The sequence below is a fragment of the Pezoporus wallicus genome, unplaced genomic scaffold (assembly GCF_028554395.1).
Source record: "Pezoporus wallicus isolate ANWC-B61680 ecotype Strahan unplaced genomic scaffold, APGP_CSIRO_Pwel_v1 contig_5767, whole genome shotgun sequence".
NCBI lineage: Eukaryota > Metazoa > Chordata > Aves > Psittaciformes > Psittacidae > Pezoporus > Pezoporus wallicus.
Genome location: NW_026640599.1, coordinates 3,298,713 through 3,315,657, shown reverse-complemented (window position 1 = coordinate 3,315,657; position 16,945 = coordinate 3,298,713). Strand labels below are relative to the sequence as shown.

The following is a 16,945-nucleotide window of genomic DNA, read 5'->3' as shown; positions in this document are numbered from 1 at the left end:
ATATCCGGCCTGCGGGAGTTAGTGCAGGCATGCCATTCATTCCACAACGTATAAATGTCCTCTTTAGAGCCTCATCTAAGCAGCAGTTTCATCTGGATTTTGAGGCACAGGTCTGGCTTGTTTTTCAATAAGCTGCAAGCTATTTTTACTATTAAGAAAAAAAAAAATCCAACCAACCCAACATTTTAAAAGCATGCCTGCTACCATACAGAGAGTATATAAAATGAGTAAAATGTGGACTCGAGGAAAAGCTCCTACACTAGCATTCTACTCATAGCAGATTTCCCACTCCTAAAAAAACAAACAAACCACCAAAAACTAAACCCCCAGAAAGCCACTAAAACTCATTTATTTTAAATTCTATCAGATGCAGTACCTTAAAATGTTCAGAAATTCCTTAACCAAAGTGTTCTGACAACTACTTGGAAATTATTCTTTTAATAGTCCAGACATCTGACCATGTTCACTAATAGGGAGGAACAACCCCGATGTATTCCTAACTTGAGACAGAAATCACAGTAAAGGGGAACTATTTCACTTTGAATGCAATGTACTAACATTACACATTTTTTCTTTACAGAAGACATATCCTTAGAGTATCTGGATACAGGGATTAGTATTAAAATCTTCATTCACTTTGGAAAATAAGCTTCAGAGCACATACATAAAAATCTAAAAGGCCACAGACAGAAAAATGAACATATAATCTCGAAAGACTTGTATTTTAAAGAACACTATTCATGGACTGGAGGGTGGGGAAAAAAATCCACAGCCAGGACATTAGTTTTGGGGTGTTCCTAATGGAACTGGAGTTCTGAACACCAGTTAATTTATTTTTTAAAGAGGACAGAAAAGTCCTTTATAAATGTCCCACAGACTCTACACATAAGGGAAACAGAAGAAACCTACGGTTATGATTAATGTAAAAAATAAACATGATTTTCTTTATCAACTGACTTCAGAAAGAATAAAACAAGCATGCAAAGAACTGTAGGCAAACGGTCAGTCATATGTGCAAAACTTCAAAACCCCAGATGTTCACATACCATACATCATTACACAATTTATTACAGTAAGTTTTAACAGTAAAATGATGCAGCTGCATTTTAAAACAACAAAACATTTTAAAATTTCTGAACCCCTGACATGTAAGGTGTTAGAAGAAAAAAAAAAGACCCAACAACAAAACAAAACAAACAAAAACAGCATTATCCATATCCTTTTTCAGATACTACGTCCAAAAGAATCGGGTAATGGCCAAAAAGTTTCACATACATGAGAAATGAGGAAAAGAGAAATAAGCTTGAACTCAAGGATCCAAATCAAGTCCTGGTCAATAGTAATGAAAATGTATTACCACTTCAGAGTTGTTTGGCAGATACTGTGAAACAGAACAGAGGACACAGCTCACCCTTAGCAGGCAGATACCCAGAGAGCAAGATCAGCTACATCATCACTGTTACTGAGCAAAAGCCTTGAACAGGAACAGACAGATCTACAAGATTACTCCCAGAAGTAATTTACCTAACATGATATTACAGCAGACTGGTACAAAAGAATTCACTCTGTACCTGAAACAAGCTCTACATACAAGGAACTTGATATTACATCAGTGGATGGGAGTTTACAAAAATGGACTGTTTTCCATAGCCACTGTAGCTTTACCAGGTCTGTCAGATTTCCAGAATATTGTGACAAAATTGATGAATACTTGTTTAAAAAACAAACAAACCACAAAAAAAAAAACACAAAAAAACAAGGAAACAAAAAACAGAAAAAAAAACATATCTTCATCAATATGAACTATCTAGTGTTTTGCTTTTATTAAGTCATGGAAGGACTATTTCATGGCTGAACATGAAAACCAGCTTACATCTAAGTTTAATGAAATGTTCAAGTTGCTTTTTAAATGCCCTTCTGTGAAAACTTAAGACTTCGTTTTCTAAGCACAACACACTCCGAGAAAACAAAATGTTGGGATATCAAACTTCGTGCCAGAATTCCCACAAGCTGTTTCTGAAAATGTATTAAAAATTAAAGTAGTTGATAATTCTCTAAGATGCCCTTGAATCCTAGACACCCTAAGTACAGATTCAGTACATAGAATTCTGAGTAGCATTTAGAACTAATGATATGAAATGCTACAGTGCTTCTACACAAAAAACTAATCATGGATCAGCACACCTTCCACAGATCATTTCCCACAAGCATTCCTCACCTCCAACTTTCCAGACTGTAAAGCTGGAATAATGTTTACCTACAAAAGCACTGAGGCTATAGCTGTAAGAAATATTGCAGATAGTAAGTCACTTGAAATTTCAGATGGTTAAATGACATTTTACAAAACATTAATGTGTTCTTTACTACATGTTTGTGTTTGTATTTCATAGTCTAAAAGGGCTTTTGCTCTGAAAGCCACCTATCACATTTAACTGAGGAAATTTATAATACTTCTCCAAAACTTCATATAAGCACATATGGAAAACTACTAAAAAAAAAAAACAAAACAACCAGGAATTTGTAAAGCAGTTTATTTTACAATAAGAAAATAACTTCTTGAATTGGAAATACAGTGTCTTCATCCCACAGTCAATCAGAATCCGAAAGTCAGCACATGATACATATCTTGACATTTTACACCAAAAAGCAGGCTAAAGGGAAAGATTTGTTTGAAAGCAAGAATTAAGGGGTTTATTTCACAATTCCTTGGGAAAAAAAAAATGTAGCTATACCCTATTAAAGACCAAAACCAACCCACACAAACAGCAACAAAAAAATCCCAATTTACCACTTTAACATTGCTTAAGACAAGTATGCAGAGTTTAGCAGTTAATTTTTTTCCCTCAACACCATCATCTTCTTCCTGAATAGAAAGCACTTAACTAACACACTTCAAGAACTGTAATGAGGCTTCACAATGCACAACAATTCAAAGGGACTTAGCTGAAATGGCTGTTCATTAAGATCAAAGAAAATCCTTCTTAAATTCAGTGCATTACATGGTGTTATGAAAAATCAAGTTTAGATGCATCAGTACACAAGACTCTCAAAGTGCAGAGAACTATTAAAACACAAGGCAAAAGGAAGGATCAGGCCAAGCCCTCTGACCTCTCGCTCTGTCTCTGTGCATGTTGCTCTCTGACTAAGGCAAAAAGCTTAAGATAGCAGTTATTTCTTGGACTTCTAAATAAGTATAGTGTAGCTACTTTTGATTGATACAGGTAACTAAAGAGTCACTTTATTTCTGAAGTCCTAGATGTAAATTAGTATATTAAGATCCTGGACCATGCGTGCATTAAGCTGCAGTTTCCAAGGGTTGAGAACTGTGTGAAATCAGAAAGTTTTCACAACAGATCTTCCTCTTGATGACATGAGATTTCCTCCCAAAGTTCCCCTAGAGCCAACATAAATTTACGGCTAACCAGTCCAGATGCAAAATACAGCTGATGCAAAAATACCTGACCATTTTTAATTAAAAAACTTTTACTTCTCTTTTGGGGAAAGAGTTTTTTTAAGCCTCTGTAAAACATGAAGAGTTAGTCAGAACAATGTCTTTTGCCATGCAGACAAGATAGAAGCTCAAATCAAACTGTGATAAGGAGGCTACAATGGATTATCAAAGTACTTCTAAAAGAAGAATCCATTGTATGAAGCATCATCAAACGAAGAAAACTGGAAGCTCACACGTGTAGGTATGATTACAGAAGGACTGGATTTGATTACTCAAGAGGAATCTCAAGACATGGGAGAAATTAAACCATCATTTCAAAGGAGAGCATTTTTAACCATCTTTCTGCAAGCTGGTACTAGCAAATGTTTTTCTATTCTGTAATTCAATCGGCTCAGCTGAGCAGCTACATTAAACATAGAAGTAGAATTCAAACACCTGTGCAGAACCCTAAGCACACGGTGCCTATTTATCATAAATCTCAATACACCCATAACCACAAGAGCACTGCTAGGTTTCCCCTTGAATAAACTATGAGCTGGCAAAAAAAGCAAAGATAAGACATCTCAAACCAACACAAAGTAACATACACTTCTTCTTATTAAACGCCATCACTCAGGACACAAATACAGCTGGAAATAAGCATGTGAACATGCAATATGAACATACATGTTCTGTAACTGAATTTTGACAAATTATTGCATTTCAGGTCTCTACATGCATTTCCAATTATTTTATTATTACTATATAAATGAGAGGTCAGTTACACCTTCTCTAGCTCATAATGGATAATTATCAGGTTAATGAGTTAGTCTCTAACACTGCAATTGCTGACTATTTAGATGCTATTAAAATTGATCTATGATCCAACAGCCATGATGGTCATTAAATCAACTTTAATTGGATTCTACAGTTCACTTTTTATGAAGTTTGGGTTTCAGGGATTTTTATCTATGTGACATACCACATCTTTAGTACTATGAGTCTTAGTCTTATCCAAAAGATGCTGTCTGGAAAAAGCAGAAGACACTCAAGCGTTTAAGCAGTAACTTCCAAACACATGCAATACTTTCTCCATCTATAATTACCCCTATATTGAAAAAAAAGATTAAAAAAAAAAAAATCTCAACCACCACAATGACAGTTTACTTTTTATTCTGAAATTCTTTTAAGCATGCATGGAATTGCTGTTCAAATCAAGTAACTTTAGACTGGCTCCTCTTCTGAGAAGCGTGTCACTATTTGTTTATGTTATAGAATTAGATAATTATGCAGTACATCAGCTGCCTTTCCAAACATGGATAGGCCACTTTCTAAGAACACGCTGTGCATTAAGGTTTTTTAAAAGTCTTATTTTTAGCCATTTAAACTGTAATCCAAGATTAAATAAATGAATTTTGAAATATTATGCATTTTCAGCTTTGATACCAAACTTTGCATTTTGCCATAAAGAATCCTAATCACTGTGTGTGTAAAAGGAGCTTCAGCCTAAGTAAAATATAAATCAAAACAGTTTCAACAAGATTCTCCATAGATATTTCATCTTGAAAATAACTCTTTCAGAAAGCTATGAAAGATAGGCTTTGATTCTCCATTGCTGATTCAAGGATGTTAATATTACCGTACTTTATTTTTGTCCCATTGCCAGTTAGATACACTGAAATAGAAAAATCTTTGAAAACAAAAATAAAAAACCTAGTTGCTTCAGTTTCAATATTTGCTAATTCAGCCCTTGATGGCAATCAGCTCCTTCAGCCAAAAGAGCTAACAGTACAGCACAGAACTGTCTCCATCCTGCAAACCACAGGGAGGCCACCAAGTTCATCACTGGATGCAAGAGTCTTTCCTACTCCAGCAAATGCACAAAAAGGCAGAGAAACAAACTGAGAAAGCCTTCAGCTTGTTTGATCATGCAACATGTACCTAGAGCAAGCCTCACCAGGAGGCTGGCTGTATTAAATGGCTGACTCAAATGACTGAACAGGCCACCAGAAGTGACAGATCAAGTCTTGCCATGCTTTTAGCACACCCTAATTGTACCAAGTCCAAATTAATTTTCCTATCTGAAACAGAAACAAGAAATGACCAAGACCCTTCTAGCATGACAGAACAAAGATTACATCTCCATGCCCTCACCATTAGTTAAGAATCAAGGGATTTATCTCCATGAAATAGGCTTGGGATTGGTAGCAAGGAAAAAAAAATACAGCATCAGAGTCCCTGCTCCTCTCCATAATCAGAGACAAAAATCTTGATGATCCAATTCAAATATTACAGCCTTCTCCTCTACCACCTGGCAATTTCAACCTTGACCCATTCACATCTTTAGAAGACTTCACAGTCCCACTGCCACAATCTTTTAATGAGTTGTAGCTCCAAACACTGGTGACAAAGCCACCTTCAAAGTCCCCCCAGTGGCTGCTTTGTGGTTTTTGTTACTACCTTGACATGTCTTTTCACGTTCCACCCTTCCCCAGTTACACGCTACTGCTTCTACACCCAACTGAGATCCTGCTTGGAAGTGCTCCACTGTCAAGATCTTCCCCACATCTGACTTATATTTAGCTCCCTCTCACACGCACCTCCAAGGTACCACACTGCTGATACTTTCCCCAGTCTGGTCCCACATCCAATTTCCTCATGCACCAACTTCGTTCCCTGCCAGCGATGGCAATGCTCACCAATGACTTCACCAAATATTTCATGAGTGTTTCCAACCTGCTGCTGATGCCCCAAACTCAGTAGACAAATTGGTTCCTGCTGCTTGTAGCCCTCTCACTTCTTAACAGTAATTTCAGTGCTGCTACTCAGCTGAAAAACTGACACCTATTTAATTGACTTCTGTTTACTTTTATACATCCATTTGGTGTCTGAAAAGTGAATCTTTCCTTTTTAAACATAACTAGAGTATTGTTTAGAAATGTGTTTTACTGTGGGGGTATCTTAAAAATCAGTAGTCAAGACTGCCATTCACAAAGAGGATTTACTCAAAGAGGTTTCTAAACCAACTCATCGCTTTTGCCTAATCCAGTTCCTTACTGAATTAAACTTAATTGACATAAGCCACTTAAATACCCATCTGCCCTAAAGGTTAAGTCAGCTTAGGGAACTAAAGCGGCTGACAACTACCCTCCCCAAAAAGAGAAAAATAAAATACTTCATAGGAGTTATTTTGCCAATTTGTCTTACTGTAAGGTAAGTAAACACTGGTACCCATGCAAAAGAGGGATGAGACCATGCAGCTGGTGGGGAAGACACTGCTACTTTTGGCAGCAACTAACCAGTAGCTCAAGGGTGCTATATTGTGAAACCTAGCTGAGTGTGCAGGCTGCTCTGCCAGAACAGGCAGAGAAGTAGGAAAAGCACCTAGAGCATGTTTTCTTTAGCTAGCTTCTTTCAACCAGAAACAAGTTGAAGATTACTTAAAAGCTGCAATACTGGCTGGCTTTCCCGGTGAATGTGAACTGTCACATCTGCAGCAGATAAGATATTCAGGAAGTTCTATTTTTAAGTGTAGGCATAAAAAGTATTAGTTTTACTTTGTTTCACCAAAAGATCAACTAAATAATTCTGTCTGGCCTCACATACAACTTTACAAAGCTCTACCTTCCAGTAAAAACCACAAAATTATAAATGAACATTACATTTAACAGGCACTTCTGTGAAGCTTGTTAACAGGACTCTGCTATAGATAAGTTTTTAATTTTTTTTTACTGCCTACAAGTCATTTGTTCTTATGTTTGCACAGTGCTGTCACTGTATTTACATTCACTAAAAGCACTAAGTTGTTATCTCTCAAACTAAACTTATCACTAGAATCCAAGCCGAAATAGCAGTTTTTTCTCCAGACAGTAGAACTTAAAACCCAGCCCTAGTCTTGTGACATTTCAAATCTTGCACTCTCATATGTGCAGATTATAGATCCTGAAAAGCAGACACTTCCCATACACACACCCTTTAGAAGACAGATTAATACAAATACCCTATTTTCTTTTAACAAGAAAATTGTTGCTGCTTAATGATAATAAATACAACCATTATGCTTATACTGACTCAGATATAAGTTGATTTATACATGCAAGAAACAGGAAAGTACCTTTCCAACAGTTTAGAGTACTGTGAACACAGATCACAGTTTCTCAGTTTGTAAGACCCAACTCATACATGAGGCAGTCAAGAGAACCCTTCAAGCAAAAGCCCTCAGAACATCTGCCACTGCATTGCTGTAACACACTGAAGACACAAATGCTAATTTAAACCTTTCTAGCATGCACACAAATACAATAAGGCAGGTGTCTGCATTTCTTATCTAATTCCTGAAAATACTTCCATTTAGGGATAAAAACTACACACACAAAAACCTCCTTCACCCTTAACAAAACAGTAAGCAGCTTAACAGCAGTTTTTGTTAATGAGTTACAGTGGCTGAATAGCTGTTTTGATCTTTAGCATACATGCATTAGGTCTTGCAGCTTTTATGCTACCTAAGCTAGATTTTCAAAATACGTGTTTTTTAACCAGTAAAGATCAATTAAATAAATCATAATTCACTACTATTGTACTATAAGGAAAACCTTTCACCTTTAGGAAGAAAGAGCGGACGTCTCCCACCTCTGCCTTCTGAGACTCTGAAAAAATACTAGAAACATTTTTAATCCTCAATGTAGCACTCATTTTTAACAATGTTTAATAGCAAGAAAATGTGAATGCTCACTTCATACAGGCATTGCTTTTTCCCAAGCAACATGTATCTGACACTGAATTAAAAGCTACTGTTTAAAAAACATTTCAGAGAGCTAGAGTCAAGGGGATTTTAGAATTATTTGCCATTCACTTGTAATCAGAATCTATCAATCAAATGAAAGACTAAGCTTGAAAAACATGCCCAATTCCAACTAACATTAATTCCAGGAAGCTTGCACCTACATTCATTTTTAATCACAAACATTTTAATGGGATTTACTCACAATATAAAGATAAATATCTGCCTGTTTGAAGATACTGGCCAGGATGGAAAAAAAAAAACAAACCAAACCAGGAATGCATCTCCCTCCTGAAATCAGAGAAGTAGATTTATCATGACATACATACATGTGAAACTTTCAAAACAAATGTCAGCTACAGCATGCCTTTAAAAATGTTACTGAATTATTCTGATCAAGAACTAAAGTACAAATATGTGAAGAATACCCAAGGAGGCTTAGGGCACCACAGCCCGTTCTCAATACCATGTGCTGCAGCAAGTATTCCCAGTCACAAGCCAGGAAAGCAGTCGCACAGCTGCATAGCTTTCCCATTCACACTGTGTCTTGCAGCCAGGCTTGACATTTACACTGAAAATTCAAAACATCTGGATTTCAAGTACTACTTTATGTGTAATACTTTTAACATAAAGTTTATCAAGTCCACTGTATTCACTGCTAACTTGAGGTAATCAAATGATGCAACTGCAGTGACCCAGATGCCTCAAGTGACAGAGATAATGTGGATCTTCCTCCTTGCTGTGTTAAGAGAAACAACCAGAAAGGCGCTCCACTTTCTAATGAAAGAATGGCTGCTCTGCCAATCCTTAGAAGATATATTTAGCTATATATATTACATATAGGTCAAGTAATATATCATGCAATGCAGGCAGTAAAAATAGATGGACATAGACAATGGGACTCCAAGCAATAGCTGACTTGCATCAGGCAAAAAAATTTGAACTACATAATTTCATCTAGAGAACTAAAGGAGTGGAAGAACTACTCTGAAATTTAATACCTCTTACTATTAAAAACATATCATATTTCTGCTTCCAACTTCTGACTATCAGATACTATTACATATCTACTAAACAAAAAGCTCTAAGTCTCCAGTATCATCTCTTTTTATGATCAAACCACTTCCAAAACACCTCTTTAACTGAATAAATTCAGCTCTTTTGCTCTCATGGGAGAGCATGTTTTCCAGATCCAAACTCATTCAATTATTTTTTTTTCTTTACATTCATCTCTATCTCTTGTAAGCTTGGCACCAACAGCCTAGAGACCCAGTCTATAAAATCATGACCAAAATTAGTGGAGTTCTGCTTCCCTTTAAACATTTTCAAACCATCACTTCCAAGAACAGATTTGCGACCTATAGGTTACGTTTTATGCCTTACATTAACAGTCTGCACCACAGTCAAATAAAGTACATGATGTAAATCTGTACAGTCATTGTAATGTTTTCAGAGGGAATATTAAAAGAACGATCAACAATCACTTTGTTTTCTTCCCATTCCACAAATAGCATTAGTTCAAAACAAAATTATCAGTTGATAATCAAAATACAGCAAAAAGTAGACATGAAAAGTCTGAAAACACATACGAACTTGATGCAAACTTTCAAAAATGGCAGGGGTACTAACTACCCTGTTGCCTTCGTCTTTTTCATGCTTTGCAATGGAAGTATTTAAATTCTAATACCAAATGACACTAATTGCAACTCTCAGTGCAGGGGTTTAAGCCAGGTCCAGAAAAATGCTGCTTGTGAAAAATCTTCTTCTGATTGTCTCTGGGTTGCTGAGTAATGTCAACTGGCCAGACACATTCCTATATGCTAAGGAGATATTTTCGTGCATGGACAAAGCGGTCACTGCATTTCTAACCGTATCATGCACTGGTGTGCCAAAAGATCCTTTGCCTCACTAGAGAGGCACATATTCCAATTTGGGAAAAAAAAAATACAACTGATTCTTATCACCTCATAGCCCTCTGATCTGGCCTCAGAATTGCTCCTCTCCACGTATCAAATAAGGCAAGAAGATATATGAAAAAGTAGTTTGTGACTAAAAAAGTAGTTAATCAATTAAGTCTGGAATTTTCTAGCTTTGAATATCTGACATGAATATTCCCTCAATTTAAGTTTCTTACTTGCAATCTTCTATTCCTTTATAAAACCAAACTGAGAAAATAGAAATCACATTGGGCAGCACTACACACACCAGCACTTGGGTTTGAACACTTCGCTTTGCTCCTTGCCATAACAGAGGAAACAACAGTAGTAATAGTCTTTGTCCTACCCGACAGAGAGAAGAGGCAAATTGGGTAATAGAGACATTTGCCAAACACAAATAAATGATGAGAATAAGGAGTCCTGAAATTGTTCAGCAAGAAGCAGACAGCACTTTTGGACCTTTCTGGCCATTACTCCCTTGAGCATTTCTATTCTGCACCCTAATAACATAGATACCTGCCTCATGACTTTCCCAAGCTGACTCTTTGTTTCAAGCCCATTAGCCTTTCCTGCTTATTTTCATTCTCTACAATTCTGATTTTTTTTCATCAATCTTCATCAATTTCATCATTTTTTTTTCATCAACCCAGTACATCTTACACTTCCTGACCCACATCCTTACATTTCACATGTAGTTCTTGTATTTCACCTTCCACTCATCTTCCCTTCTTCACCTAGACTTTGTATGCTGCCCTACATGCGTATTTTCCAACTCTGAAGATTCCTCATCCAAACTCTGTGCTCTTTCTTTTCCCTCAGGGTTCCATGTACAGCCAAGAAAAGAGTTGACACCCTCACACCCTGAACTCTCACCAGACCAGTTTCTTCTTACCTGTTTTTCCCTGCCCTACTGGTTTTCAGTCCAGTTCCCCTACTTTTTTCTTCCCAGGCTTTAGGTACCATCCTCCTTCTCCCTACCCACAGCTCCTGACTGCTTTGCTTTCCATACCTAACAAAGACTTCCACACAGCCCCTTACGCCCCGTCCAACTCCAAGGCCAACCCCGCTTGTTACCATTCTGCTTGTTCCAACCGACCTCCTCTACAAGGCCAGAGTTTTTTTCCTGTGCACAAATTACGCACCTTTTAGGTCTTGGAATTAAGATACTGATGAGGACACAGGACAGAAAACCTCTCAGATTACAATTAACATACCAGCAGCCCAGTTTGCAGGAAGTTCCTGTAAAAGCAGATGCTAAAATTTAAGTACTTACCTAGCTCATACCAATTTTTCATATCGTCCCAAACTGACCCAAACGGGTGATTTCTCCATGCAGAAACACTCCTACACTTCACAAGTTTAAAATCTTCATTTCAAAGCAAGATGATTCAAACTTTCAAACAAGGAAACCCACATTAGGAAGCTGGAGGAAACACTCCCTCTCCCCTAGAGTTGTTCCAAAAAAACAACAGTGTATTTTAGCTGAAGCTTCCACATACAACAAATCTAACAAGACTCACCAGTTTAGAAAGCTTTTGCCAAATACCAACAGTTTTGGCTAGGCTCTAATCACTTGAAAACACAGTCTTGTAACAAACAGCCACAGTAATAAAATCCTTGGTGCCACAAGGATCATCAACATCAACCACAAACATCATCAGTCTTTTATAAGACCATTAACAACACCCAGTTATTGACGAGAATCTCAAATAGCAAGTATTCTGCAAATGCAAGATAAAAAACTCCGTTTGCTGCCTTAAGATCTTACAATCTATTAAGATACAAGACAACTAAGAGATGAAAATATGCAGTGAATGGCTCCATTTTGAGATTTACAGGATCTGCTAGACAATCATATGCAATCTATTCATTACACACAATCCACACAGATCAACACAGTATCTTCCCCAACCTAACCACTGATTTGATACCAGGTACTTCTCAAATCTGCCAATTTTATCACACACCTGCTATTCTCCCTCTTTTTTTCTTCATTTATTCCACTTTTTTATACCAAAATTCATAAAAGGTGTACTTCTGAGTCCTTCAGCCCTTCTCGCTCTGCTCTTACCTGACTTACCTTCCCTGCCCTCATTACCTTCTCTTTCACAAACTCCAAAATCCTTTACAGAGCAGATTTCTCTTTTCTCAACTTCTCAAATTAGTATTTCCTTCTCTTCTTGGCTTCAACTGGAAAAACACGGGGGAGGGGGGGGGGCAGGAAGCGGGAGATTTTTGTTTTGTTTTTTAATCAAATAACTGCTTCAAATTAAACTCGCTAACCAAACTATACAAAAGGCTGAGAATTCTCAAGGGGAAATGCTGAAAAGAAAAACAAACTACTAAGTGCAAGCCACAGGGAAAGATGAGCCTGTGAGGATGCCTATGAGACTACTGCCCATAGGAAAGCTTTGAGGTACTGATTCTCAGTCTTGATGAGGTGCAGCATGGCCTAAGGTCCCACAGTTTTGTCCATTTCCTCCTGGATAGAAACAAGACCACACAAACAGGGGGCTGATCTCTGTCACCCTACATCAAACTCAAAATGCTGAGCTACCTATCATACAAGTAGATTATTCTGCCCTCCACTTTTTCAACTTCTTTTTCTTGGGGGGGGGGGGGGGGGGGGGAATCTTCAGTATCATTTCCTGCTGCTCTGACCTTCCTTTCCCAAACTTTGTCAGAACACAACTAACCTGATCCTTTCCTACTTTGCTGCTGCCCATGGGAATGCAAATAGTTGGAATGAAAGCCAACTATTTCATTCCAAATAATGGAATGAAAGCCAAAAAGGCTGGTCACTTTCTACTATGCAGAAGAACACAGGCATCCTTGACCTTTTTCAAGGCCAGGCTGGACAGGGATTTGAGCAACCTGGTCTAGTGGCATAGCAGGTAGGTTGGATCCCTTTCAACACTAACCATTCTATGATTCTATCTCACTTAAGTAACACCACCAGCCTGTTCTCAACCCGAGATTAACTGCAATCATATAACTGGCTCCTGCTATTTGAATTCTGCAGAAACTGCTGATAGTTCTCATGAAAACACAATTTTCTATCTGCCTCAATGTAAACATCTCAATCTCTGCTCTACAGCCTGTTGTTACCCAATGTGAAAAATAAATCTAAGTTTAAACATTGGTGTGAAATATTTAAGCAGATTTTCAAGCATTGTGGGGCATGTCAATTATTTCTTCAAAGCATGAAGTCATAATTTTATTAATACTATTGAAGTTGAATGGAAACGAGCTTTTAAACACTGTAGTAAATGGCTTTTTCATTATTGTCTGTATACAAGATATTCCAGAAGACAAAAACCACATAACCTCTGAAATTTAATGGAAAGGATGACATGTAGAGAAGCCACAGACAGGCTGTTATGTCACTGGTTACCTTTAGAACAGCACATTACAAGTAAACTAACAACACTGCTACGCATTTTAATGTAGAAAAATGTGCTATCTAAAACACAACAAATATTTAATGCATCAGCAAAAGAATATGTGCATACATAATAATTCTAAATAATGTGACAAAGAATCTTGATCTGGTAGGTAAACATTTAGACCATTTAAACAGTTATGTATAATTGTGCAAGATGACAGGAATCTCTCAAATTACTAGTCTTTAACCCAGGCTGCGCTCAAATGCTTCTGTGGCCTTCTTAACATTCCAGGCATACTTCTGGCAAGGTAGCTCTGGCTGAGGTTCAAACTGTCCTTGTCCAACTTTCACTTACTATAAAAACATTGTTTAATATAGAAAAGCATACACAGAGACATATGTTTCTTATTTCGCAGACACCTAGAATACTGACACTTGTGTTCACTAACTCCGCGTGGAAATTTTTATGCGAACGCTTCCAAGCAAGGTTGTATTTACCAGGCAGCAGCCCATGCTTCCATCACTTTTAAGCTAGGACGCTTGACTATTGGTTATAACTCCATTCTACCGAAAAACATGAAACCTGCCCAAATTTATTCGCACTAATCAAAATGAACAGGCCTAATTCAAACTCACCACACACCGCCAGGCCTGAGAGATGTGAAAATGCTATCCGAAAACAGCACAGCAGACAGCTAATTTGCAACAGACCACGTATTTGTCAAATTAACTGCAGGAATTTACCGGCTTGCTTACCTCCACGCAGTGTTATCTTTTATGAGGAGGTAATCTACCAAATTACTTCAGCATGCCTCCAGCCTGCTGCTGCCAATTAGTTCAGCACGGCTAATAAATCAGGATGCCCAAGATACTGGATTACAGTGGAGCTAGTCCAGTATCTGAAGACTATAAACAGAAGCAGTACGGTCCAGCCTCCCTGTCTCCCCCCGCACAGAGATAGAGCTTGGTCTGAGCACCCACCATGGGCAAAAAGTGCCGTAATTCCCTTATTTTCTTGCTGTGATCTAACATTAACGCCACCGGCAAACCCGACCGCCACTGGGGCAGGGGTTCTGCACCTCAGGTCTTCACAGGCACCGACCGAGAAGGGCCAATGTGACAGGGTCCCGTACCACCCCCTCCCCTCCATCCCGGCCCGGCTTCCCGCTCCGGACGTGGGGAGGTGAGGCGGAGCGCCCCGCCGCCAGCGGCACCGGCGGCCCCGCCGCCCACACCCTCCCTTGCGGCCACGGACGGGGGAAGGAAAATGTCGCCGATGGGCCCGGCCCTGCCGCACAAGGGGAGAGGGCGCGCGGTAAAACGGACGGGGAGGCCTCGGAAAGGCCTCACCTCGCGCCTTCTCCGGCAGCGGGACCGGCGCCCGGCGGCATGAACCGGGCTCGGGACCTCCTTCCCCCGCGATCTCCCTCGTCCCCCGGCGGCTCCCGCCCCTTACCTGTCGCGGGGGTCGATCCACGAGGTCTGCCGGGTGTTATGGTCAATGTAAAAGACTCGCCCGTCGAAGTCCCTCGCTTCCTCCCAGCCGGCGGGCAGCGGTAGCTCCGAGCTTTCCCGGCCCCGCTGCCCGACCGCCGGCGGCCCGCCGCCCTGTCCCGCCGCCACTTGCTGCTGCTGCTGCCGCCGCCGCCGCCCGCCGCTCAACCACGGCATGGCCGCTCCGCCGCCGGGCCGCCACCGCCGCCGCCCAGCTCCAGCCGAAACCCGTTCTCCGCCCGCCGCCGCCGGGGCAGCACCCGTCCCGTCCGGGCCGCGGCCGCCCGCCGCCTCCTCCTCCTCTTCCTCCTCCAGCACTAGCAGACGGCCCCGCAAGGAGCGGGACTCGGGCGGCTCCGGCTGCTCTGCACCGGGCTCATCCTCCCTCACTCCAGCCCCGCTCCGCGCCGGGACCAGCCCCGCCGCGCTCCCTAACCCCGCCCGAGACCTACCCCGCGCTGCCGCGGCTCCCAGCCCACGAGCTCGGCCCGCCGGCCCGAGCGCCCCCGCCCCGCCGTCGCCTCCCCCCGCTCCCGCCCGGCGCCGGCCACGGACGGTCTTCCCTCCCTCCCTTCGCCAGGGCCCGGGCCCGGACCCCGCCTCCGCCCCGCCCGGCTGTTCCCACGCCGCGGAGGGCCGGACCGAGGAAAGGGGCCGGGGAGGGTGGACCCTCCTGGTCTGGCTTGGCCTGGCCCGCGGGGCAGGAGGGAAGCGGCGGGGCCCGGCGAGGCGGCCGCACCCCGCGCCGCGGAAGCCGGGCCCAGACCCAGACACGTCAGCTACGGAGAGAGGACGGCAGTCCTCCGCCCTGGGCGCGGGCCGGGGGAAGGCAGCTGAGGCCCCCGCCGGGGTCCGTCCTGTCCCGATCCGAGGCCTGTGCTCTGCCACGGCCCGCTTGGGACTGCAAAAGGGAGCCATGCCCAGGCCTCTTTGGGTCAGGCATCCCGCAATGCCCACCCGAAAAGCCTCGGGAGTGCTGAGCAATCTGGACGTGTACAGGGATGTGGGGAGGGAACAGGGGTCTGCTGGAGAGCCATTAATGATGATAGAGGAGAAGTGGAGAAGTGTTAGATACCGTGAGTCACAGAAATCATGGTGTATCGATGCTTGGGTAATGGATGCTGGAAAATCACACACAACCTTATCCTGCAGAGCAGAAAGCAGCTGTGTCTGGTTTGACCTGAGCCTGCTGGAGACCCCAAAGCAGAGTTCCAGCTACCCATCTACAATTAAATTCCCCAAAACTTCATTAGAACAGCACTAAAGTTGGCCTGTGGTACTCTGTGCCTTTCCAGGACACTGACTTCAGCTAAACCTCCTTAAAATCAGGAAATAAAGAGTTAAGGTAATGCTGTCTAAACTTCTGAAAACTAGGAAAGGAGTTAATATATTCTCAACCTTAACTCAGCCCCCTGAAATTGGCAATACCCTGCCAGGGATTATACTGCATTTTCAGTCATGTTCCACTTGCATTCAACATTTTAAATTACAGCTCTATGATCATTAATTGCTGCAGTGTGGTTATAAATGCGGGAAATTAGAGGACTTCTGCTCCTGGCTTCTTAGGCCTTTCCCTCTCTCCCTCTCTCTTCCTTCCACCCCTAAACCGCTAGTTATCAAAGAATAGAGCAGTGCATGGGAGAAGCAGTGTAGATAATAGGACAGATCAGGCGTTTTACCTATGTTTCATAGGTTATTTCAATAATAGTAGACTGGAATCTTCCTACCAACTCTATAGTGAGTAATGAGGTGTGATAGAGGAGTAGTATGTGGGTTTAGTGATGAAAAAGGAACACAGTGTACAAAACTGAGGGCAATGGTGAAGTAGATTAGGAGTACAGTAAAGGTGTAAAATTTATCAAATGTGAGGTTTTAGATCTGGTCTTCAAAATCACAACAGCTTATGTTTAGATCAGCTC

The 16,945-nt window shown here is 41.1% G+C and overlaps 1 protein-coding gene across 2 annotated transcripts in view; it reads right to left on the bottom strand.

Moving 5' to 3' along the window:
- The window catches only part of WWC3 (WWC family member 3), a 105,988-nt gene extending 90,436 nt beyond the window's left edge, over positions 1-15,552 (bottom strand). Inside the window, exon 1 of one of the 2 annotated variants that reach the window (XM_057419445.1) lies at positions 14,989-15,552. In XM_057419445.1, the coding sequence (XP_057275428.1) occupies positions 14,989-15,203 (215 nt within the window). In that variant the 5' untranslated portion in view covers positions 15,204-15,552. The remainder of the gene's footprint in view (positions 1-14,988) is intronic. The other variant, XM_057419444.1, reaches the window with a different exon arrangement.
- Positions 15,553-16,945: the final 1,393 nt, after the last annotated feature.